This window comes from Triturus cristatus, chromosome 4_1 (assembly GCF_964204655.1).
Source record: "Triturus cristatus chromosome 4_1, aTriCri1.1, whole genome shotgun sequence".
NCBI lineage: Eukaryota > Metazoa > Chordata > Amphibia > Caudata > Salamandridae > Triturus > Triturus cristatus.
This window is the reverse complement of record NC_140585.1, coordinates 453,307,923-453,333,388: the sequence shown is the minus strand read 5'-3', so window position 1 is coordinate 453,333,388 and position 25,466 is coordinate 453,307,923. Positions and strand designations below refer to the sequence as shown.

General features: G+C 44.3%; 1 protein-coding gene across 1 annotated transcript in view; it reads left to right on the top strand.

The window, feature by feature from the left end:
• The window catches only part of VWF (von Willebrand factor), a 1,048,714-nt gene that overhangs the window by 430,539 nt on the left and 592,709 nt on the right, over positions 1-25,466 (top strand). The window contains exon 19 of the mRNA XM_085652611.1: positions 4,326-4,429. Within this exon, the coding sequence (XP_085508737.1) occupies positions 4,326-4,429 (104 nt within the window). The remainder of the gene's footprint in view (positions 1-4,325; positions 4,430-25,466) is intronic.

Sequence of the window (25,466 nt, the reverse complement as noted above, 5' to 3'; positions counted from 1 at the left end):
CCACGGGGTGCATGGATCAACAGGAGGATTAGGATGCGGTCGGAATGGCTCCGACCAATGGTCGGAGCCGTATCCGTCCGCATACTAATCAGGTCCATAGTTGTGTAAAGCAGATGTTTTAGCCTTAGAACGTTTGTGGCATTTCCTATTCATGCCTCAGTACCTTTCTTTGCACTTTGTAGGCATTATTGGATTGATTTTTTCAACTTAAACTGCTTGGTCAAATTCTAAATGTTGTAATAAACATTGCACATTAAAAATAAAGTTAATATACAAGAGCTATACTATATTTTACAACTAAACAGGCAGCTACAAGTGCAGTTACCTTGCAGACAACAGGGTCATGATGTAAATGGTGCAGCAGGTGCAGTAACACCGGGCCCAAAAGTTGTCAGAACTCCTCTAAACATATAACACTGCTATATGTGACTACTAAACAGGCAGTCACAATTGCAGTTACTTCCAGTTAAAAAGGACTTGATTTGAATGGAGCAGCAGGTGCACTGGTACTGGGGACAAATGCTCTAGGGACCCCACTAAACCATGATTATTGCTAAATTTGACTACTAAACAAGACAGTCACATGTGCATTTATCTAGCAGGCAATAGGGTCATGATTTGAATGGTGCAGCAGGACTATCAGCTCTAGGCACATCACTAAACACCTAATATTGCTATATTTTACTACTCAACAGGCAGTGACAAGTGCAGTTACCTTGCAGACAACAGAGTCATGGTTTGAATGGTGCAGCAGATGAAGTGGCACCAGGCCCAAAAGTTGTCATAACGCCTCTAAACACCTAATATTGCTATATTTTACTACTATACAGGCAGACACAATTGCATTTATCTTATAGTAAAAGAGGCTTGATTTGAATGGTGCGGCCAGTGCAGTGTCATCGGGGCCCAAAGCTCTAAGGACCCCTTTAAACACCAAGGGGTCCATTAGGATGGAGGGCCGATATCCTCCGCCGGGCGGGCGGTAGCAACCGCCGGCGGACATCTGCCCGCCATCGAAGCCCTGAACACCGCCGGTCCGATTAGCATTGCGGTCGTGACCGCAGCGGTGTGAATTTCCGCCCACCACTGTTCCGCCGGTTGCAATCCACCCGCTTACCTGGCATGCGGAGCTGGACCGCTACAATTGTGGCGGATCAGGGCCAAGCATCGCCGGCACAATTATGATGCCTGCGGTAGCCAGCTGTCTGCGGCTGTGGAACCGCCATGGAAAGGCATGCAGAGAATGTCTCCAGGGGTCTATTGCGGACCCCCAATGTGTTGGGGGGGGTGTGGGTGCACTGGGGGGGTACCCATGGTACTTTCCTTTATGTCCCTGTACCAGGTGGCAGGCACTGTGTAGTGCCTGCAACACAGTGCAGGGATATGCAGAACATGCTTGTTTGGACATCGCGGCGGTGCTGCTGGCAGCACCGCCCGCCACAATGTTAACCGCCGCTATCCGACCGCCGTGGTCGGATTTCCACTGCGGAGCATAATAATTGGACCGGCGGTTTTCCCGCGGTCTTGGCGGGCGGTGTTTTCCCGCTACCATGGCGTTCGAAGTGATTTTCCGACCGCCATGCTAATAGACCCCTAAATATTGCAATATTTCACTACTTAACAGGCAGACACAAGTGCAGTTTCCTTACAGGCAATTGGGTCATGATTTGACTGCAGATGCAGTGGCACCGGGGCCAAAAGTTGTCATAACTCCTCTAAACACCAAATATTGCCATATTTTATTACCAAACAGGCAGTCACAAATGCAGTTATCATGCAGGCACTAGAGGAATGATTTGAATGGTTCAGCAGGTGCAGTGGCATTGGGTCAAAAAGTTGTCAGAACTACTCTAAACACATAATATAGCTATAACATCAATTAAGTCTATTTTTCCTCTTTCATTTCATTTTTCAAAATGTTGTTATTACTTACCCGCTCTATGACACTAGTAATAGCACAATATATTGCCTTTTTGTACATAAACAAGTCATAACACTTTAACAGGCTTTCAGTGCCTCCTATTGTACAACTACTCAACAAGCTACAACTTAAAACAAAAAACAGCTTATTATTAATCATATAGACGAAACCTAATGCATTTACCAATGCTTGTTACCAGTGAAGCCGGTATTACTTGAACCTTTACCAATGACGCCTCAATGTTATAGAGCGCCTGTCAATCACAGATCAAGCATATGAGTTGAGAATTAGGGCATCTATACAGGTAAAGCTTTGGTTCAGTAACAACTTAAAAAGTGTTTACAAAGACAGTTGGTGAACAACAGGTATCTCCCAATGCCTTGTATTTACGCTGTATACCGTACAGCAAGAACTAAATGAGAAAAAAGGCGCATTTACATAGCTGCTGCTAGCTGTGTAATATTGTTTGTGCACGAATACGCGATGATATATGCGTGCAGAACTCTCATTACGTGAGTGCACATGGGTGACCACACCTGCACGCTTTCACAATGACGCAAGTGCCTTGTTTTTGTTTTATTTACAGATCGGAAATAGATCACAAAAATATAATAAATGTAAAAAAAATATATATATACAACTGCAGGGTGGGGGGCAAAGGGGGAGCTGTTATGGATGGCAAGCAGCAAGGAGTGGGCAGGGGAAGGGAAAGAAACACAACAAGGAGAGCAACACAGGACTGGGGAGAAGCACACAAGTGAGCAAGCGCAACATAGAGTGAGAGAAAAAAGAGAAGCACGTGGGCAGGAAAGAGCAACACAAAGCTCAAGCATGAGGGAAGCATATGGATGTGAGAAAATAGCTTGGAGGGTGGCGAGAAGCACATGAAGTAGAACTGGATAACACATATACTCTCATGGTGTGCTTTAGCAAAAAGAAACAATAGTTCCCTTAAAGGGAGCAGTGGAAGGACACATGTAAAGATGAGATGCTCTAGGTGAGGGACAAACACATGATGGACAAGGTAGGTTTTCAAATAAGAAGGAAGTAAATGAGGGTGGCAATAGAGCCAACCAACGACTGGGTAGCAAAAAACAGGCTTTAAGCCCGCTGGAAGTTCTTGATAAGCTGACATGAGCTCCTCTTCAGCTGTGATGTCTTGTAGGCTTGACCTAAAATCCACTGGGGGTAAGCCAGTGCTTAATTTGTAAAAGAAAAAGTGCCTTGGGCCAAGGTTTTGCTTAGACGTTCATTGGTTTTGCTATTGAATGTCAGGGTGCTGAACACCAATGCTCTGTAGTCTTGATTCCACCTCATGCCTCTTTCATCCACTGTACATTCCTTTCTCCTTTGTCTCACTATTTCCAGTTCTTTTTCACCCCTTTTTCTTTCTTTGTCACTCTTTTCCAGTCTTTCACTTCCATCTTCTTCCCCTCTTTTGTTTTTGTTTTCTATCTCTTGCTCTGCATCAAAATCTGACGAGGAAAATAAAATCGGTGCCGGTGGACTCCACCAGCCACAACTGGCTCAAATTTAGCTCTGGGAGAGCCCAGTTCCTTCCTATATGTTGATAGTTTGCTCATCAGCTGTGCAGCAGCTCCAAAAGGTGTAGTGTTAGAAATCCTCCAGATACATCAGACCTGCAGGGCTAATAGGAAGCATAAAAATAGATGACGGGCTGAGGAGTCCACAAAATGGTGTACCGTGATCATGTTGGCACCAGGAAGTGCGAGGTTCTGGTGCATCGTGTGAATTCACACTCGATCTCAACAGATGCATTTCTCCATAGTATGCAAAACTGCTTTCCCTGTTCCTCATTGGTGGGCGTGATCTGTTACTGTAACTAGCCATTCATAGTGATTTTCACACCCTTGCCACGGATAACCTCCTTTAAATGTCTCCATTGTTAGAATACATGAGCAGTTCTCTAAAACGTCATGTAGGCAAAATGTGTAATAAAAAATATATTTATATGTTTTAGCGAGCACAGAGAAAACCAATTACACAAACACAGAAACATCTTATTAAATAAAAAACATGTATTGATTCTTTTAAATTTATTGTGCTATATTTTCAAAAATGTCATCCGTTGGTTGGTACCAATAATAACGTGGTCTGTACAGTTTCCTTTTGCATCTTTGGATCAGTGTGGCAACCTTCACACAAGCATGATTTGCTGGCCTGGGAATCTTTAGGGTTCACCTTCTGTAGAGGGTTCTTCTGCTTCCCAGGGAAGTAACTCACATTGGACCTCATTAGTGTGCCAGGTGTATCCAAGAGGTATAAGTGATGCCAATCAGCACTGCAATGTCACTACGTGTGATAGTAATAGCAACATAACAGCGCCCTAAAACATTACTTTTATTTAATTTAATGCTTATATCTGTGTGTATTCAATTTCCAGGTGCGACACAAAAACAAATGCATTGTTCCAGAAAAATGTCCCTGCTTCCACAATGGAAATGAATACAAACAAGGAGAGTCTGTAAAGATAGACTGCAATACCTGGTAAGGCATTTACTCTTTACATATATTCAAAGCCACTGGTATTATCCGATTGTGTGGCCATAGTGTTTTTCGCATAATCATACATGTGCTGCATTTGACACATAATCCATCATCTTCTGGATAATCTGCAGATTTTAACAAAAAAAATTGTATCTAGTTCTAATGGTTCAAAAGTTACTAAAACATGCAGCTACATGTATTGCCATGCAGTGGAAGGCCCTTTGCAAAGGTTGACTGGTCACCTTTCTGTTGCTTGTCCTTATATGTGGGTGTTATACTCGTTGGCAGGGTGCATGGTATGTTTATGTTTTGTCTGTCTTAATAAAAAAAAAAGCCTCTTAAAGTCGTTTTCACAGTTGTAAGACATATCTCGAATAGGCTAACCCTGGTTTACCTTATTACATTTAATATGTGCTAACTTCACACTGGGAGCAGGTAGAGTTATGCTGCTTACACTCAAATTAATTGTAATTCAAAATTCCCCTTAGTGGTAAAGTCAGATTTTTAGTTACTAGTCTGAAAATGCTAGTTTTAGAAAGTTGGCATTTTATTGTCCCAAACAACTGTGCCTTTTGCCAGTGTCCTGGGTTACATGACTGTGAATAGCTCAGGTGTGGGCATTTCCAGACAGGGACACAAAGGAAACCTAAGTGTCCGGGGAGAGGGTCTTTCTGACAGTATGGCTGAGGAAGATCTGCCCTCTGCCCTGATTACATTTCCGAGGGCCCTGACTACAGCACACACAAAGTAACCTTATACCAGGCCTTTCCTGCCTTTTGTCACCCTAGACAGTTTACAGCCAGGACCAGAGGATGAGGAAGAACTAACCATACCCAGTTTTGGGGGTAGGAATAGGGAATTCCCCCACACAAAGGCTGACACCAGGTGCAAAAATGGGACCTTCAGAACCACTAAGAACATTCCTGTACGTGTGGAAGATTCGAAGAACAACCAACCTGCTGCCAGAAGGAATACTCTGCTGCTGAAAGGACTTCATTGCTGTCTAAAGATGAAAGATTGGACCTGCTTGCCTTGATACTGGTGTCAAAGGGACTCCAAGGGTCAGTTGACGGACATCGTGTGTGAAGTTCAGGAACAACAAGCCTCCAGAGGCTTTCCTAGAGCTGCCCAGTTGACCAGTACCAACCGGACCTGCCTAAACATACCTGAGCCCTGCCTCTAGCCTCTGCTGAAGTGAGTGCTCGTCCCCAAGAGGTGCCCTCCAGGGCATGGGCGCTTAGCTGGCATCAGTGAGTGCTCCTCCCGAAAAAAAGATGAGAATCTTGAAGTTTGGTCTCCTCACGAACACAAAGTGACTTCTTTGCGCTGAGAATCACCCACCCGAGATGACCAGCAATGTGAAGCTGCAGCAGGACCTGCTCTTTGCACTGATATTGACTGTCCATCATGACTAGCAACGTAAGATGAGAAAGCAAAAGACACACAATTGATGGACGGAATGCAAAACAAATCAAAACATTCACCCCCAGTCAAGAGATCTGGGTTAAATCCATCATTCTTTTGCTCACCATGCCACCCCAGTTTAGACCTGGCCATATGCAAATCAGTCTTGACCCTGTGCCTCATGGGAACAGTCCAGCCCGAACTGCCAAGCCAGGTCCTCCCTGGACCGGAAAAAAGCATCCTAGGACCGGTTTCGGGGTTTCACCCCTCTTCAGCCAGGATAGCTTGATTCCAGTGGCACAGTGAGCCCAGGACCCACGTCTGGGCATACCTGGCACACTTAGGGCGAGAAAGCAAAAGACACACAATTGATGGACGGAATGCAGAACAAATCAAAACATTCACCCCCAGTCAAGAGATCTGGGTTAAATCCATCATTCTTTTGGTCACCATGCCACCCCAGTTTAGACCTGGCCATATGCAAATCAGTCTTGACCCTGTGCCTCATGGGAACAGTCCATCCCGAACTGCCAAGCCAGGTCCTCCCTAGACCGGAAAAAAGCATCCTATGACCGGTTTCGGGGTTTCACCCCTCTTCAGCCAGGATAGCTTGATTCCAGTGGCACAGTGAGCCCAGGACCCATGTCTGGGCATACCTGGCGCACTTACGGTGAGAAAGCAAAAGACACACAATTGATGGACGGAATGCAGAACAAATCAAAACATTCACCCCCAGTCAAGAGATCTGAGTTAAATCCATCATTCTTTTGCTCACCATGCCACCCCAGTTTAGACCTGGCCATATGCAAATCAGTCTTGACCCTGTACCCAATGGGAACAGTTCAGCCCGAACTGCCAGGCCAGGTCCTCCCTGGACAGGAAACAAGCATCCTAGGACCGGTTTCGGGGTTTCACCCCTATTCAACCAGAATAGCTTTATTCCAGTGGCATGGAGAGCATGGGACTCACGTCTGAGCATACCCGTCCCACTCGGGGTGACAAATGCAAAAAGAACTATTGATGGACAGAATGCAGAACAATGTCACACATTCACCCCAGTACAGAGATCTGGGCCTAAATCCATCGTTTTTTTGCTCACCATGCCATTCCGGTTTGGACCTAGCCATATGCAAATCAGTCTTGACCCTGTGCCCAATGGGAACAGTCCAGCCGGAACTGCCAGGCCAGGTCCTCCCTGGACAGGAAACAAGCATCCTAGGACCGGTTTTGGGGTTTCACCCCTCTTCAGCCAGGATAGCTTTATTCCAGTGGCATGGAGAGCACGGGACTCACGTCTGAGCATACCCGTCCCACTCGGGGTGACAAATGCAAAAAGAACTATTGATGGACAGAATGCAGAACAATGTCATACATTTACCAGTAACTGGTGTGGAATGTATGATTCCACCCTACTAGAGGGAGAAATATGACAACACCGGTACACACGGTCCCAGCTTTCTTGACACTGGCATCACAAGATGGATGCTGCCAGCCACAGACATGAGTCTGCCCTCCTGCTGCTGGACAATAGGTTTCTTATCACAGGGAGGTGTGACCACCTCCCAGACAGGCTTTAGTGTATTGGGACTGGGTGGGTGCACTCCAAGAGTGCTTTGATGTCTGCACGTGGGGCACATATGGTGTCCCTGTGCATAGTCCAGCTCAAACCGGTTGCAGGAGCCATTTGCTCCTGATCTGGCGCAAAACTGGACAAAGGACAAGGGGTGTAGCCACCCCTCTGTCCTGACCCTCCCATAGGTTGGTCCCCAGAGTTTCTACCACCCCTTTCTTGGTTATAAAGTAGGAACCCCTGGCTACAGGACTTTAGATTTACCTGGACGAAACTCTGCTACAGAAACCAAGTACTTCGACTATCTACACTTCGTTGGATGACTGAAGAATCTCCCTTAAAGTAAAGGAGTTTCTCCCCTGCAAGGCAAGCACCTAAAATGCATCTGACTGGTTTGCATCTACGCAACTCCTGAAGGACTCCGAAGATTTAGCAACAAAGGAGGTGGGTTCCCAAGCTTCCCTGAGGTTGACTACTGCTTTCAGCAGACCTGAGACCCGCAGCACTCGTGGGGACCATGTAACCCGTACCCCTGGACACCGTGCACATTTACACCAGCATATGCTTTTTGGCAGTCCCTGAGGCTGTGCTTTGGGCTACTTGTAGCCCAGACCCCGAGCACTGATTCCACTGAAGATTACCAGCCTACACTCCACAAGTGTTCCGTGGGCTGGTGTTTTGTGATTCCTCTTGAAGTCTCCTTCACGATCCCTGGTCCGTCAACCTGTGGGTCCCTCAGAAGGGATCTTTAACTTTCAATGGGCTTCCCTGGTTTCTCCAGATGTGCCCTGACTCTCCATCACTTGGGGAGTCCCCAGGACCTTGCTGGTCCTCACCGAAGCATCTTTTCTCTAACCATGTGGGTTGCATTTGCCTAGACTTGTTGATCTAAAATCTGGATACTGACCCCCCAGCACTCGACATCCTTCGTGGGACAGCTCGCCTGCGGTCTTTGGTCATCAGCGACGTCTCCTGGTCCCCGTGGCTGCAGAGTCAAGCTTCACCTCTTCTCACCTGAAACACCCGACATCGGTGGGCATTCGTCTACCGAGCCCCTGCTCACCCTGAAGTGACCCAGATTCTGTCCCCTCTGCTTTCAGGTTCTTCTCAGCTCCAATCCAGGCTTGGATCACACCGGACAATTCTCATCTTCCCGGCAGCAGCACTTCTTCGCATCACGCCATTGAAATCAAGGAGCGTTTCGGACACCACTTGACCCCTATGCACCTGGCTCTCCTGGGATTGGTAACACGGGTACCTCGGTACTCTCAAGGGTGCTGCCCTTAGAACCTTCTATGTTCCTAAGGGTTTGCTTGAAGTCCTCTCCTAAGTGTCCTTAAACTTTAAAATTCCAACCGCGACTTTCCCATGGAGTTTTACAGAGCTCGCGGCTGTGTTATCACACTGCACGCGTCCCCCATGGGTCCCCTGTGTTACTACCTTGGGTGGTTCCTTGGGGTCCCAGTGATTCTACGTGCTGTAGGCACTGTGTCTAGTCAAGTCATGGTTGTTATACCACTTTCTTAGTATATGGTTCGGTCTCCCCCTGGAGCCCGCTGTGTATTGTGATATTTACTGTCGTTCTAGTGCTTTAAAATTGTGTACCTTGTGCTCTAATCTCATAAAGAGGTTAGTAGAGCATGTTCAGTAATAAATACATATATTTTATAGATATCTTGTGTGGTTCTCCTTTCATTTGGTCATTCAGGAGGTTATAATCTGGTAAACCAAGCTGCTTTACATTCCTTCGAGACTTAGCCTGAAGGCTGCTCTCCATAGCTACCACTAGGATAGCTTTCAATAAAGGTTGTCTTTAACCTAATCATCAATAAGAGTCGTTTGGACTGGTGCAAGGTGCCCACTATAACTAGTGGTCAGCATATACTAGACAAACTTCTCACAGTTGCTGTGTGGAATACCAACAACTGTGTACAATATTGTATTAGATAGGTATATTTGAATGATTCAGTGCCTATGCTATGTGGTAATTGCTGGTCATTTCGAAAATGCCAATAAACAAAGTTAAAAAAAAACACAAATTTGGCATCATGCAACTCCTATTGGCTGGAGCTGTGATCCCCACCGCCCATAGTTAAAAAGTTGTACTAGCATCCCTCTTGCAGTGTTGGTACCCAACTAAAGGTTGGCAAACCATTTTTAAATTACATTGTGGATCATTAGGACAAGAGTCACCCATTTCAAACTAGCTTTTCCTAACAATTTGAAATGGGTCACAGTGTTAATTGTGACTCGGAGAGATGTTTTTGAATTGCAATGTCCCAATGATCCATTGTGACTTATGGTCTGTAAATCGTAGGCTTTCTGAGCACAAGATCCATTTGTACATTAGACCCATCATGCTCAAATTCAGGGACCAGGAATGCATAGTTACATGCAGACATTAACACAACTACACACATACATACTCAAGCAAATACATATGTGCAAATGCACACAGAATATCTGCACAAACAAATATCAGTTACAACAGCGCTTGAAATGGGAAAATATAAATGTAGGTAACCAACAGGCAACTAATGAAAACACAATCTGCAGAAGGAAATAACTCATCATAATCATCAGATATTGTTGTGTGTCTGGGGAGAAAAAATGTTTTGTTTGCTTTGTATGAATAACACTTGTAATGTATGGATGGTTTCGCTTGCAATAAAGATAGAACCAAATAAAATAAAAATAAACTATGATTTTGTACATATTTGCAATTTTATGACTCTATGCCAATGGTTGCCTTGTAGGAAAACCTATGCTCAAACTTATGTTCAATACAGTAAGCCTGAGATGGTTATTGCGACAAGCCAATTCTAAAAGCTTTACGCCTGATTGGTTCATTTATTCAAGTTATGTCACATGCCCGTAAAGAGGCATTCTGCTACAATAAACCTTACAGATTGCCTTAGCAACCAAGTGATTTTATATTAATTCCCCATCTGACAAAACCCTGACATGTGTCCTGTTATATTCCTTGTCCGCAAAGGAGGACTTTAATATTGTTTTTCGAGATACAATTATGTACATATTTGTAATTTACGACTGTAGCCTGGTGAAATAGCTCATGCTCCGTAATGTCAGCCTCAGCTGGTTATTTTGACAAGCCAATAACAAAGGCCAAATTCATTGGGAAATGTTATGTCCGATTCCATAGGTCAGAAATGTATATTATGAAAGGTTATGATAAATGCAATAGGCCCAACTATTTTTTTCGTGAAACGTGTGTGTTAAAGCTAATAGGCCTTTTAGGGTGGATGGGTTTACTGCTGTAGTAAAGCCTCTGCACATGTATTTACATGTAATCTCACAAATTACCAAGGTAGGTAATGGTCTTTCTGTTGGTATACCCTCTGATAAACCCTCATGGTAGAAGAATTGCACTTAGGAGAGGTTGTTTCATGTTTTGTGTCATTTTCTTTTTTTACATATTTGCAGTTTTAAACGTGTGCCTGGTGGTTGCCTTATAGCAAACCTTATGCACAATGCAGTTGGTCAGAGTATAGTGAGCAGTCAATGATAACAACATTATGCCTGATTGGTTAATTAGAAAATGCTATATCAGATGCCTTTTGTCATCTGATCTGTTTTTTACAAAAAACTATGACAAAGGCAGCCGGGCTGATTTATTTCCAGCGAATAGCATATGTTAAAGACAGTTGGCCTTTATTAAAGTGTGTAAAATCCTGTTAAGTGGACAATTGTTCCATGGAATTTGGCAGCTTACTGTAGTAGGCAAGGGTTTTGATATTTGTTACCCACCTCTGACAAACCCTGGGTGTGGATGATTTTTATTTTAGCCTTGTAAGGCTTCATAAGAGGACTTGCATTCTGTTTTATCAACTGTAATTTTATACATGCTTGAAATTTTATCTGAAGCATTAAGTTGTCTGTGCATTAAAGTACTCTTCAGATCCTGCCTGACAGCTTCACCTATTAGGCCTTTTGTAATAAAACATATTCATATACATAGAAAGAGGGACTTTATGTCAATCCTATTTAGCCACTGGTCTGCTTGAGTGTCATTTACATTCTGTATCCCCCTCCTTACCACATTTTCTCATGGGCCAATGGATGAGACCATTCCATCCATTGGCTCTATTGTCGTCTTAGTAAGGGCATTTTGCCTCGTTATATGTGCACATTCGCCTAATACTGAATGTGCTTTAGTGTCAATGTATGTGTACCAGTCACTTTCTCTTTTTATATGTCCCCCTTTATTCTTTCTTACCTCTTTTTTGCATTGTTTTATTTTTATTTCTATAGTACTTGGGAGTTACCTCAATATTGCTCCCAGTCCACTCGTTTGATGCCCATTTCATCCAAATTCCCTTGCATAACGCATGATCACTGATTCTATACGGGAGGCATCTTAAAAGGTTTGCCCATGATGTAAAGTTGTTTTAACATACCAGGATAACCTTCACATTTAGAAGCAACATGTCAGCCATCTTTGATTAGCAAAGCAATGCACCTCTATACACAATACCCTTACATGATGACCCTTCTATGCTGGGTTTCATTTTTGTTTTTTTCTTAATTGGAAGCAAATGCCTGCCATGCTCTTTGGTAACATTTTCATTTTCACTCTTATGCATTCCTTTGATTTATATTGCATATGATTGTTGAGTTTCTGTGTGTTTTTTGTGGATAGGTGAGTGGGTGAATGTAATAACAAGTTAGTGGGTGGATGAATGGATATGTGACTGCAATGATGAGTGACAGAGTCCAATGAAGCAGTGAATGCCTAAACTCATCAGTAAATGAAGAGGCACTTTCGGCTACATGCCAGACATTTTGGCATTGCCAATGATTGTTATGCTGGTGTTTCTTCTGTTTAAATGTGGCATGGATTTACCCGACCTGTAAGTGTGCGATAATAAGGCATGAAATGCCAGCTTAACGTGAGCCCTTTCTAAAATCTTACGACCAACAGATGGTCAAAACATTTTGTGGTCTGAGCCGGTAGAGAACAAACGCATTCAAGTCCTGTCGCGAGGCTGGACAGCAACTGACACCTGCCAGTCCACACAGGGCACTACATGTCATACTCATGAAGACTGCATGCACATCCAAAACAATGAGGACATTCACTGGAAGGGTGCTTCTAGATCCCAGGGACTGTTTTATTTTTAATTGCAGAGCTGGCCTAGACGTGTGAACTGTGCATTTGTCTACTCCCCTTCCTATTTAAAAAGCACAAAACTGTGTATCATCTAAAGGGCCAACTGTGAATGCACAACATTCTCTAAATGTCCTCAACAAAAAAGTTGCATTCAATCCACATTACAATTCACCCTCCCACGCATGCAGGACACCACGAGCAGTACATCTTATTTTTCAAGACAAAGGCTTCAGACAAAGGCTGACTACAGCAGATAGACCTGTGCTCCACCAAATCACTGCAACTACAGGTGAAGTAGAGAGGAGCAAGCCAGAGAATTCTTAGGAAAAGCTTAACCAGGGGTCAGAGCTCAAACACAAGCAAGGCCGAAAAAGGGTTTTCCAGGATGAGTGACTACCGCCACTTGTTATTCTCTCAGGAGTATATGTACAAGCCCCTATTGCCACAGGAACGTCACTTTTATGACGTTCCTATGGCGATAGGGGTTTTGCCTTATTTACAAGGCAGCATGAAGCCACTCAAAGTGGCTTAACGCTGCCTTGCTCCCAGCCCCTGACACCATATCTCAGTTCCCACCAGTAGAAGCCCCTTTTCACTACAGTCCTAGCCAGACTCTCTCACACCTTCTCACTCACCTTCCCAAGTAGCCACATCTCTCCCCAGCCTCCAGACCAGAGTGCCTCAGTCTCTTCCAAGCCTCACCATTTCCAGCAGCCACTCCTCTTTCCAGAGTGCCTAGGTACCTGCTCAGTCTCAACTTTTGCAGCAGGTACTGCTTAGTCCTAGAGTCCTGACCATAGTGTCTCAAATCTTGCAGTCTCTCCTTCCCCAGCAGCCTCTCCTTGCAGAAACCCCTTGATCAGAGTGTCTCATCCCATGCCACGCACCACCCTACCTAGCATCCACTCCTCTCTCCCGACTTATCCCTTGTTAAGTTTCACCATCCCCAGCACGCTCCCCTTGCGCTACCCCAGGGGATCACAGATTATCCAACGGGGTTCAGGCTGCCCGTGTTATAGGGTCTCCCATGGCTCGTTGAGCAGGCACCAGCCAAAACCGACTCGGATGTAGCAGCAGGTAGCTAGCAGACCAGTGGCCATGGTGGTTGTAAAGGTCGAGACTGCATTTGCTTTAGGTTTACATGTGCTAAATGTGTTTTAGCAGTGCCCAAATGATTGTGATACCTACAAAGGAGCTTGAACAGAATGTGTGGGTGGGGGCAATAACCTGCGATTTAACAAAGGGAATGTGTTCTCTGGAAGCTCAACACCTCTGTGAATTAGCAAATTGGCAATAGAATGGAGCCTCAGAAATTGCCCAGTCGTGACTGCTGCAAGGGCAGAGCTCGGCTGGAGCCAGACTCAATAAGCAGCTCACACGTGGCTTGTTTTGATTTTGGTGGGGGGTTGAGTAGGTTTGGTCTGTTCAATGCTAGTAGTGAAAACACGGCAAATTTGCTTGGAGTGGGATGTAATGCTGCTTGAAAAATCATTAGCATAACATCTCTTTTCAAGCACTTTTACACCACGCCTTGGTATTTATAGAATCAGGCTGACGGCCCGGCAGAAGTCACATTTAATCTCGAGTCAATTTTCGCTGGTGGTTATAAAGAGCGGCAGTCGCTGGGGCATTAAAGTGGTGAGGCAGTGCGGGGAGTCAGCACAGGAGGGCAGCGCGGGGAAAATAATTAACAAAATGCTTACCTGCCATCTGCAGCGTCGGTGCTCTTCCAGCATGCCACAGGCTCCTCTACACCAATCCAGACGCTGGTCATAGTAGCACCATGATTGATATGAACTCCCAAGTTAGGCACTCCCTAAGGGTCTATGACCCTGTGCTTACACTCCACCCAACTGTACAGCACAGCTCGGGTGGTGAGATCGAAGTGCGCATTACAATTTGGCGGCGAACGACCTTTACAACGCGGTCGTTACCCCGCAATATATTTACATTGCGGTCATTACAACGCAAGTCGTTACAACAACGTCCGCTGGATGGCGCTCTACACTAAGGAATAGTATGATTTACTATTCCAACACCTTCCCTACTGTTACACACACTGGAGTTGGAATAGTAAATCATACTATTCCTAAGTCCAGCGCCTCTAGCGTAAGTCGTTGTATTGTAAAAACCGCGATGTAAGGTACCGCGATCTAATTGATCGCGTTGTAACGTCGCATATTCCAATTTGGCTGGCCTTAGACTGCTGGTCAAATGGTCATTGGCACTTGAAGCAGTGCCACCACTCCTCCTCCTTCCTGCAGCTGAGTCGTGCCAGAATCGGTGGCCTTGCCCTCGGCTCGGTTGAGTGAGCGTGGAAAAATCAAATGATAATAACCCTCGCTATCATTTTATTTTTCACTGCTGAAAAGCAGTGGGGCAACGCTCCTACGGCTTAGCGGAAGAGCCGCCTCTGTTTATGAAATGACCTCAAGCCTAGTTCAGGCCGGGCTCGAGGATTCATGGCTCGTTCCCTTCTAAGGTAAGGTTCACATCATGCCACTCTGCTTTCCAGTAGCGTAAGAAGAGAGGGTCGGGGGGGTCTGACCCGGGAGGCATGAGTTTTGGTGGCAGTAGCCTTCCCCCAGCTCTTACCTGCTGTCTCGGGCGGCAATCATTAGCACCCATCCCCTGCTCTTCAATGCGGTCGGCAAACACAGAGACCGCCCCAGGTGGTTATAGGTCTCGCTACGCCACTTCAGCTTTCCCCACTCATCAGGATCCTGCTCATCAGGCCTGCTGATGAGATCTGAGGGATCTGGATGCACAGTAACAGACCCATTTCTTCCCATGATCCCACGCTGATTCTCTTGCAGTTCTGTTTGATTTCGCCCTTTTTAGGTCAAGCATAAAAACACATTTCAACACATTGTGTAAGTAGTTTTTTATTACATTTTCCCCATCTTTGTTAAGATTGAAACAGCATCACAGCATGCATGCACGACTCCCCTTTAACACCTCTCAGTGCTGGTGGTAAATGTGCAGATATCAATAAAAACAACTAACACCAGTGTGGTGGTATGCGATGCTTAATTTGTACCTAACAAAATGCAAGATGAGGAAGTATAGACCAGAAAAATATTATTGTTTGCAGGTTTTATCTCTTGATTTAGAACTGCTATTTAAATAAGGACCGGTATGTTTCATTTAACCTTCTGATCTTGGATGAACCAATTGTGGTAGAAAATAGGCTATGCCATTTTTAAACTTTGTTGTTGTCCCATGTTCAATACTTACCAGACTCAGCTCACTGTGAGGTGCTACAAAAAATAAATATTGCCTACATTTGAATTATTTTTAATGGCAGTCTAGGTGACACCATCTCACTCATTTCACACTTTTAAATAGACCAATCACCACTGGAGGCTGAGATACAGCCTTTTCTCTTGGAGGTAGAAGGCTCACAGCTAGTGCCCATTCTTGTTGTAAAGCCATAATTTCCCACTTTAGGGGCATATTAACAAGACCCGGCGATAAATATCGCAAAGCGCGCTTAGCGCTTGCATATTTATCGCCGGCTATCTCTGGAATTTATCGCCCAGTTAGCGTGTTATTAACAACGCGCATCGCCGAGATGATAAAAATTCCAGAGATAGTGTGGATATCGCCGTTTTCCATGGTGGAAAACAGCGATATCCTAGATGATAGGGCCTGTGGTCTTAGCCACAGACTCCACCCCCCATGTTAAGTACGCCTTAGTCAGGAATTTAACAGACGTTAAATTCCTGCTAAGGCATACTTAAGGCGATTTAAAAAATCGCTACCCTTCCTTGTTAATATCGCGAAGCTGCCTTCGCGATATTTTCCCTTGTTGGTTTCACAGCCACGCCTACTTTGCATCTCATTAGCTATGCAAAGTTAGGCGTGCTGGAAATGGGCGCTAAGTCAGCAAGACACGCGATAGTGTGTCTTTGCTGATAAGGCGATGAAATTATCACCGCTTTTCGCACGAAAATGGACACAAAAGTGGCGATAATTTCTTATCGCCACCTTGATAATATGCCCCATTAAATTCCTGCGCTAAGGCATACTTAACGCAATTTTAAAAATCGCTAACCTTCCTTGTTAATATCGCAAAGCTGCCTTCACGATATTTTCCCTGGTTGGTTTCACAGCCACACCTACTTTGCATCCCATTAGCGATGCAAAGTTAGGCGTGCTGGAAACGGGTGCTAAGTCAGCAAGACACACGATAGCATGTCTTTGCTGATGAGGCGATGAAATTATCGCCGCTTTTCGTCCGAAAACGGACGCAAAAGCGGCAATAATTTCATATCGCCGCCTTGTTAATATGCCCCTTAGTCTCTATAGCATGCCATCCTAAACTGAAAGTGATTACGTCTTCCTCTTCTCCAGTCAAAACTGAGATACCTGTTCAGTGTTTGTTTCAGTCAATTTAGTGGCAAAATGAGGTCATTTTAATGGCATTATGTTAGTGCACAAGTTTGAGTCATATAGCTTGGAAAATGAATTTAAAAATGTACCACTAGACGATACCCTCTAACTGCGTGCTCTCCATGATGTCATGGACATCTTAAGGATTTTGGGGGACAAGCGTATTAAGGAGGACCCTGTTCATAACAGCTTTGAATTTATGATTCAGTTTCAGCTCTTTCATGGCCAGGTCACTGACACTGCACAGGGGCACTCGTTGAAATTCTAAATGTGTGTTTTCAATAATGTAGCACAGAAGCAACTCACTAATGTTGAAAATAATCTAGATGACACCCTTCCATTTCTCATATGTTAGGTCCTGTTTTGATCTAAAAGAACCTTTTTTATGGATGTTGCATGAAACATAACACGACTCTTCCCCTCCAAAATATCTGTAACAGACTGGCACATCACCCACAATAATAATATATTAAAGGAAAATGTTATTTAAAACAATCTGAAGAATTATTCAAGTCTCTCTATATAACAGAGATGGCTCTATCAGGGATGTCCCCTAAAAGTGTCGGGCCCTGGGTCACAGCCCACTTTGACCATGCCTTAAAACGTTCTGGCTGATGTGTCCATTTAATCCACTCTTTTTTCACAACCTCTTTGTTTTCAGTGAGATGACTTTATTGCCCAGCACTCCAACAGAAGCGCCAGCTTGTAAAATATTTCACTAAATGAGGAGGGAGGCTTGGAGGGGAGGAGCCACATACCGAGATCTGGTTAGGAGGCACTGACCCTACCGTCAATAAAACACTTAAAATGTGGGGCTGTTGTCCTGGGTGCCTAAATGGACATCGGCTGTTCAAAGTCTCCAAAGAAAAGCTGGAAATCCACTCTCTGCAGTGCTTTCCAGCTCGCCTTCCCTGCCAACGCGTGCTATTAACTCTTCAACGGGTAAATGCGTGAAGGGAGCTGATATTGTGTGATACAGGGTATCACCGTGTGAGTTGGCGGGCCTGCCCTCTCTAGACCCATTGCTCTAGCACCTCTGAATGCACTCTATAAGAGCAAAACATGCACTCTTAAGCTGCTTTTGTGTACATAGATTTGGCGGAATAGTGATCTGTCAATGTAATGCTGTAGTACTGTGCTGAAATGTTAAAATGCCTTTTTTTATTTTCGACTTGGCAAGGATATCACATTAGCTAGTCCTTAGTGCTAAACTATTTGTTGGGAAATGGCGTCAGCTTTGTCACTCTTCTAGCTCAGCATGGATGGCAGCTGAGCTAATCCTAGGCTTACATAGTTACATACGAGAGTGCCACTCGTATCCTACATCTGCAATAAGAAACAGTACCTCCCATAAGACAGAAAGACCACAGCCGCCTACCTTAGTTTGTAAAATTTAACCAACATTCTGAGCTTGCAAAATGTTGGTTTTGATTTCATATATATGAATTAACACCAATACAGGCTATCATTCTCATTGTCACCATTGTCCTCTGTGTGTCATTTGTGTTTTGTGGTGTTTCGGTCGAGTCTGGGCAGTGCATGCGCTGCTCTGCGAGGCATGCTGTATTGAGGTATGGCATAGAAGCTCTGCCCATTTCCCAACCATCTTTTTAATTGGCTCCTGTTACTGTCCTTTTCAAAATGTTGCTTTTCATTCGTGAATAGGCTTAGTAGTCCCTCCTTGGGACCTCCTTATCTGCATTTGTAACCTCCCATATTGACTGGACATTTTACTTGTATTGTTACATGGTCTGCTTTATCTAGTCGGTGAGTGCTATTTTCTTTAATCATCTTCCCTATTACACCCACGACGTCACAGCACTCGCCACCTTTTATATTGTTATTAGTCATGTATTTTTTTCATTTCCAGTGCGGTCTGCTTAAACTATAGCGGCTGTGCTTATTTAATTATTTAATTTCCGGCATGGTCTGCTTTCACTTTAGCGGTCGCCCTCATTTATTTTAATTTAGAGCATGGTTTGCATGTACTTTAGCGGCAGCGCTTATTTATTTATTTCATTTACAGCGCAAACGCTGTCACTTTAGCGCAGTGCTCCAAATGCTTTATTTATTTTGACACTTTGTGTAAAAGCGCCCCATACGCACTTTCACTTTAATGTTGGCCATGCCCCTTTCTTTAGATGCTGCTCACTGTAACCTGAATACGGCGAGCAGCGTCTAAAGAAAGGGGGGCTGTCACCATTAAAGTGGTCTCGCATTTGCGAGAGTTTGAGCTATTAGCATTAGAAATGACAAAGCCTTTTATATATGTGTTGCTTTGAAAAGCACATAAATAAAAGGCATTATCATTTCCGATGCCAATAGCTTAAAATATCGCAACTGGGAGACCTATTGCATTGAAAATGCTTGTTATATATATGAGGCGAAACTTCAAGCAAACTGAAATGTATTTGTACCTCTGCCACAGCTTATTGTGGGGCCAGATGGGGGACTCTATATGCCACTGTTGTCAAACCAAAGCTGTATATGAGACCTAGCAAATGGTTCATAAGACCATAGGTATCAACTATTTCCAAATGTTCAAAGGCAGCTGCCTACCAGAGAGAAAGGAAACTCTAGCCACAGGTTTCTCTAGAGGGACCAGGAAGCAAAACCCATTCAAGCCAATAAAGATACTTTTTGGCTTGTTTTGGCAGATATTACAGTGGGGACTGAGTCTTTCTTTAGCTGTGTCTAGGCATTTTAGTTTAAGACTGGTTTTACTTTTGAATGCCAGCATTATACTTTTCAGAATGCCCCTGCCAGCTCAACGAATGGATCAGCCTTACTGCTGGGAACATGCCCATGTCATACAATAATAGCCAATGTTCTCCTGGAAGGCACTGCTTGGATCTTGAGCGTATTTTAGCTGGTTTTGTAAAATAAGAAAATGTGTGTACTTGTGGAGTAAAGAGTGAATTAGGTGAAAATCTATATGGCATTTACAAGGCTGTAAAATTGCATAACAAGTACCTGCTGACAGTCAATTCTCCATTTTTCAGCTATTTGATACATTGGTAATTTGAAAGTGTCATTGCTGCGAAAATACTCAATCTGTATTTTTGGATTCATAGTCTTCTTTTTTGTTGTTGTTGGGGGTTCGCATAGCTATGAAAGGAAAACTCATTTTCAGTTATTCATAGCATGTGTTGAACCCTTACGGTCACAATAAGCTTGTGATGCTAGTCTCTCATCTGGGACTTGCCAGCCAGGTGGATTGTCTTAGAGCCACAGTAAGGTCTTGCTGAGTAGTATTCTTTTTGGGGTCTTACTAGGAGATGATTTGCATTTTTCATCCCGTTCACATTGGAATCTTCTTCTCGCCCTGCATCCATAGCATAAATTGGAGAACATCCAGCAAATGATGCTCAGAATTCCCTTCCATTCAGCTCATTGAGATTCTTGATCATTGTCACCACTGATTATGTGATGGAACCACGCCGGTTCCACTCATTCTCAACGACCCAAGTCTTAACGACGAATATGCCTTTATCACGCATGCCTTTACAACAAATTAAGCTTTGTTAAGGCATGTTTGGTAAAGACTTATCTGTGGTTAAGACTTGACAGGAAAATCTTACTCCCCAAACCCTGCCCCGAGTCTTAATACTATCCCTATCCCTCCTGAAAACCAACCCCTCTCCCCGAGCCCAAGAAACTTCCCTGCAGCCAGTCCTAAAAACATCCTCCCCTAAGCCCTAAAAACAACCCGACTCCCCCGAGCCTTAAAAACCACCCGTCGCTACCCTAATCCCTAAAAACTACCCTGACCCCAGCCCTAAAAACGACCCTCCCCCTAAGCCCTCAAAAGTATTACTATCTCTGCGCTTGATCTGAGCCCTAAATCGCCCCCCAAGTCCCCACCCTGACACCTAAAACGACCCCCTACCTCCTAAAAATAGCGTCCTCCCGAGCCCTGAAAACTAACCCCAGCCCTGTAAACTACCCCCGCCCTGAAAACTACCCTGACCCCTAGCCCTGAAAACTACCGCAACCTCTCAGACCTGAAAACTACCCCAACCCCCAAGCCCTGAAAACTACACTGATCCAAAAACCCATACAAACTACCCCCCAAAACCCAGCCCGGCCCACTCATCTCACTGCGTCGTGCCCTCTCCGAATCCTTCCTGCTCCTTGGCTGCGTCCCGCTTCTGCCAGCCAGCAGCTAGACCGTGCACTGCCTTAACCATGCATATGCCTGGTTAAGGCACATGCTTGGTTAAGGCAAGCGTGGTAGCGCTTGCGTAGTCAGAACACACAATGCTGAGTCTGCAGTGTTCGGACTGTTTACCGTCACCACTATTTTTGCTCAGAACGATTACAAGATATAGGGGCACATGCATCAAAGTTAGGAATTGTGAGTCCTTAATAGCGATTATTAAGGAATCGCTATTAAGGAGTCGCAATTATCAATGCATGTAGGTTTTGCAATAAAAATTGCGATTCCTACACATTCCTTAATAGCGAATCGCAAATTGCGATTCGCTATTAAGGAATGGCTTACCATTAATTCCTATGGACCTAGAGGCCCATAGGAATGAATGGGATTGCACTCGCAATTTGCGAGTACCAAATAGGTGCTCGCAAATTGCACATGCAATTTCAAGGGTGCAAGGGGGCCAAAAGGCCACCCTGATGCACCCCCAAAAACAGGTAAGTATGCACATGTGGTGCACATACATGCCCTAAGGGCATGTGTATGCACCGCAATGCACTTTGAAAAATGCTTTTTTTTACATTTTTGAAAGGAATTGCAAATTACCATCAACTTGAAGTTGATGGTAATTTGCGATTCCAAATTGAGAAAACGCAATTTGCAAATGCATGATGCATCACATTTAGTGAATCGCAACTGCCGATTCTCTAACTGCATTCGCAAAAATGCAATTTCCTTAATTGCGAATTGCAAAAGAGGTACATGCATCTGAAAAGGCAATTTTGCGATCGCAAACTGACGATTTTGCGATTCGCACTGTTTGCAATCGCAAAATGGTTCGATGTATGTGGCCCATAATGCTGTAAACATAACATGTAAAGGATTTCAATTATTAGCTCACTGCAAGTTACACTCCGGAATGCGTCTCATCCCATACGTGCCTGGCAACACAAAGATTGGATTAAGAACTTTGGGCCATATGCACAAAATTCTTTTATGGTTGGAAATGGCCCAATTCGGTCATTTCTGACCACAAAAATGCTTTTTCATATATACAAATGCCAAATTAAGGTTCAGTAACTAACGATTCGGTATTTGGAAGGGGCGTGTTTAGGGCGTTCCTTACAAATACCACGGTGCAGTGCTTTGTATGAATGTTTTGCAACCCAATTATGGTCACAAAACATGAATTTTTTATCAACTACTAAAAAGTAATGGTAACCATTCTCAAAATGTCAAGAAGTCCCAATGGGACCCTTCTCCCTTCGAGAATGTAAAAAAAGTTTTTTTTAAGAGCAGTCAGTGGTGGCACAGACAACAGCATTGTCTTAAAAAATGTAACTCCTAAAGTTTAATTATTTCTTTTTAAACAAATCCTGTTTTGCTTCAAGGAAAACAAGCTAAATAAAAAAAAAACATTTTTCTTTAATAAAAAGCAATCACAGACATGCTGATCTGTGACCCCAGCAGGCCACCATTCCAGTGATGGTATCGTTTCTCATGGGCCGCAAATTGTGACCTACCTCAGTAATATTCAAGATGTAGGTCAATTTGTGAACCATTAGGAATCGCTAGTGAACTTTTTACTTTTTCATGTGATTTCCTCATTGCAATTCAGCAAGAATCGCAATTAGGAAATCTTAATTCCTGAATATGGGCAAGGTGCAGTGTATTTGAAAAGTTGGACATGGACTTTTAAATTTTACATACCCTGGTAGTGAAAAGACTTATCCCTCCCATAGGATAACATTGTAGTTGCCTTATTATATTTTATAAGTATAATTTCCAAATTGGAATTGATAACCAGTTCGTGTTTGGTGTCTCTGGGATCCTAGTTTAAAATTGTGATTTATGGTAAAGTTGGATTTAAAATGTTAATTCTGAACCTGCCACTTTTAGAAATATGGACTTTTATTGCCATTTGGTCTCTGGTCACATAACTGGGTGTAGCTGACAGTAGGGCTTTGTGTATTCCTCCTAGACACCCACACACAATGGGAGCTTAGGTGTGACTGGATGGGCCATCACTGGCAGGATGGAAGGGAGGAGCTGGGCATAGCCCCACTTACACTTGACTCCACACAATGGGCTGTATATCCCCTGTAGTTAGTCTGGAGCCAGAGCAGGGAAGGCAGGGCATCTACGCCCCTCAAAGGCATGAGTCTAGAAGCTTCTTCCCACTCCAAAGGCACAACTGTGCATAAAAGAAGGACCTCTGAAACCAACTCTTCAGTACACTTCTGGACCTGTGGATACTTTGCCAGGAAGAACTGCCGTGATGGTGGACTGCTGCTCAAAAGGAACTGTTGCCCTCCTGTGCTGACCTGCTGCCTGCTGCCCTCTTGCCTGGGGAAAAAGACTAAACCTGTAACTTCATCTTGAGCCCAGGAACCAAGAGTGACTCAAAGGGTTAGTCTGCTGGCCTCCTGATCCATTTTCAGTGAGTTTCTGACCCCCAAGTGGTGCCTCTCAGATCCTGAACCCATGGTGAGGCTCTTGAGCTCTTGAAATTAAGCTTCGGGGCTCTTTATGACCGCCAATGGGCCTATTCACACCTGAACAGTGCAGTGAAATTCAGCGTGGCCACCGCAAGCCTATCTGTTCACACAGCGAGCATCTATCTCACATGGAGGACCGTGAAGCTTCAACCTGCCTGTCTGTGACACCTATCCTGCTCTTCATGCCACACCATCCTCCTACCGCAACGCACTCCTTACTCTCTTTGACACTCTCCAATGTGAACGGGGCACTTGGTACAAAACATGAGGAGGTAAAACTTCAGCAGAACTAATCTGGCACTGTATCCAACCTGTGCTCCTGCGCGGTCAACCTGTACTTTTGACTTGGACCCGTTCTAGTGCGACCAGATAGCCGCGGTTGGCGCTTTCTGCTTTTAGGTGCTACTGTGTAGTTTATTCTTTCAAAATTCATAACTCCGGTTCTACTGATTGGATTTTTGTTGTTTTGATCTTATTTATTACTATTCTGCTCTATTTTTCTAGTCTGGTGTTGGATCTTTTTTGTATGGTGTTTTCACTATTTCACTGTCTGAAGTGTTGCACAATGACTTTACAAATTGCGCCTAAGTTAAGCCTGATTGCTCCGTGCCAATCTGCCAAGGGGGTGAGCACAGGTTAATTTGGGGTTTGCTTGTGCCCTTGTACCCTGAAAAGGATTGTGGTTGCTCCTTGACTAAGGCTAACACTGTAGTCAACCACTACCCCAAATTCATACACAGAGGTAAACTACATAAAAACTGTCTGACCAGTCATGTGTGCATTTAAGATAAATACTACTGCTTCTTGAAACTGTGACATGAGAAAACAGAGTGGCTTGGGGAAGGGGAGCAGGTGTTTTAATTATGAAGCAAATAGGACATGATACAGTTTGTGAGTTAGCTTGCACGTCCATTTGAAAATCTTCATGACCATAAATCACAGACAGGTTGGAGGGTAATGATGTGTCATTATCTGACAGTCAGTCTGCACAGCTCAAAATCACCTGCTCTTGGAGCAGTGGTAGTAACAAATGAAGTGCAGTAATGTTACCTTTCTCTTACAGTATTATTTAAATCATCATTTCATTTTTGAGACCTGAAGGCAATACTCTTAAGAAGGAAGCTAATCTTGTGTTCAGGAGAGCTGAATAACTGAGCTTTATCCTTGCCAAAAGGCAGGCCAAGAGTTCAAAGACCCAGTCTGGCTACAGTGTTTCTCCTATTGACTTACCACCATTATATCTATCAACCCCTAAGCCCATTCCCCAGTGAGATTTCACCCGTGAAATAAAAGTGTTTTGATGGCGGGAGGAGACTGTTAATGCCGAAGGTGAGCAGCGACAGCTCTGACCTTAATCACGTGCCAGGTTCTGCAGCCTGGCTTCACTCTCTACTGGTGGGAACTTTCTGTAAGATAGTAACCCCATCACTTCGCAACACAGATGCCCCAAGAAATAGAGTGACCAACTGTCTGTAAATTTCACGGACTGTCCGTAATTTGGACCTCACGCCCATTGTCCGCGAGGATCCCTTTTGTCCGTAATTATGGCCATTACAGGGAGCAGTGCTGTTCCCCTGCGAGAAGCCTCAGCTCCCTGATGGGGCCCCCTCGCACTCCTCCTAGGGCACAAGAGAAGCTGCACCCCGCCCTTTGTCATTCTGTTCGTCAGCTGATTGCCACATACAGAATGACAATGGGGCAGTCTGGGCTGCAAAAGCATGTGGTGGCCTTCTCCTGCCTGAGTGAACAGCAGGGCATTATGTTAGATGTATAAAAGGTAAAACGCCCATGCTGCAACGTGAGAATACAGTTTATATGAAGAAGTTGGTGAAACAAGTAAAAAAGAACGGGTTATAGATCTTTCACTGTCTCATCATTTTAGA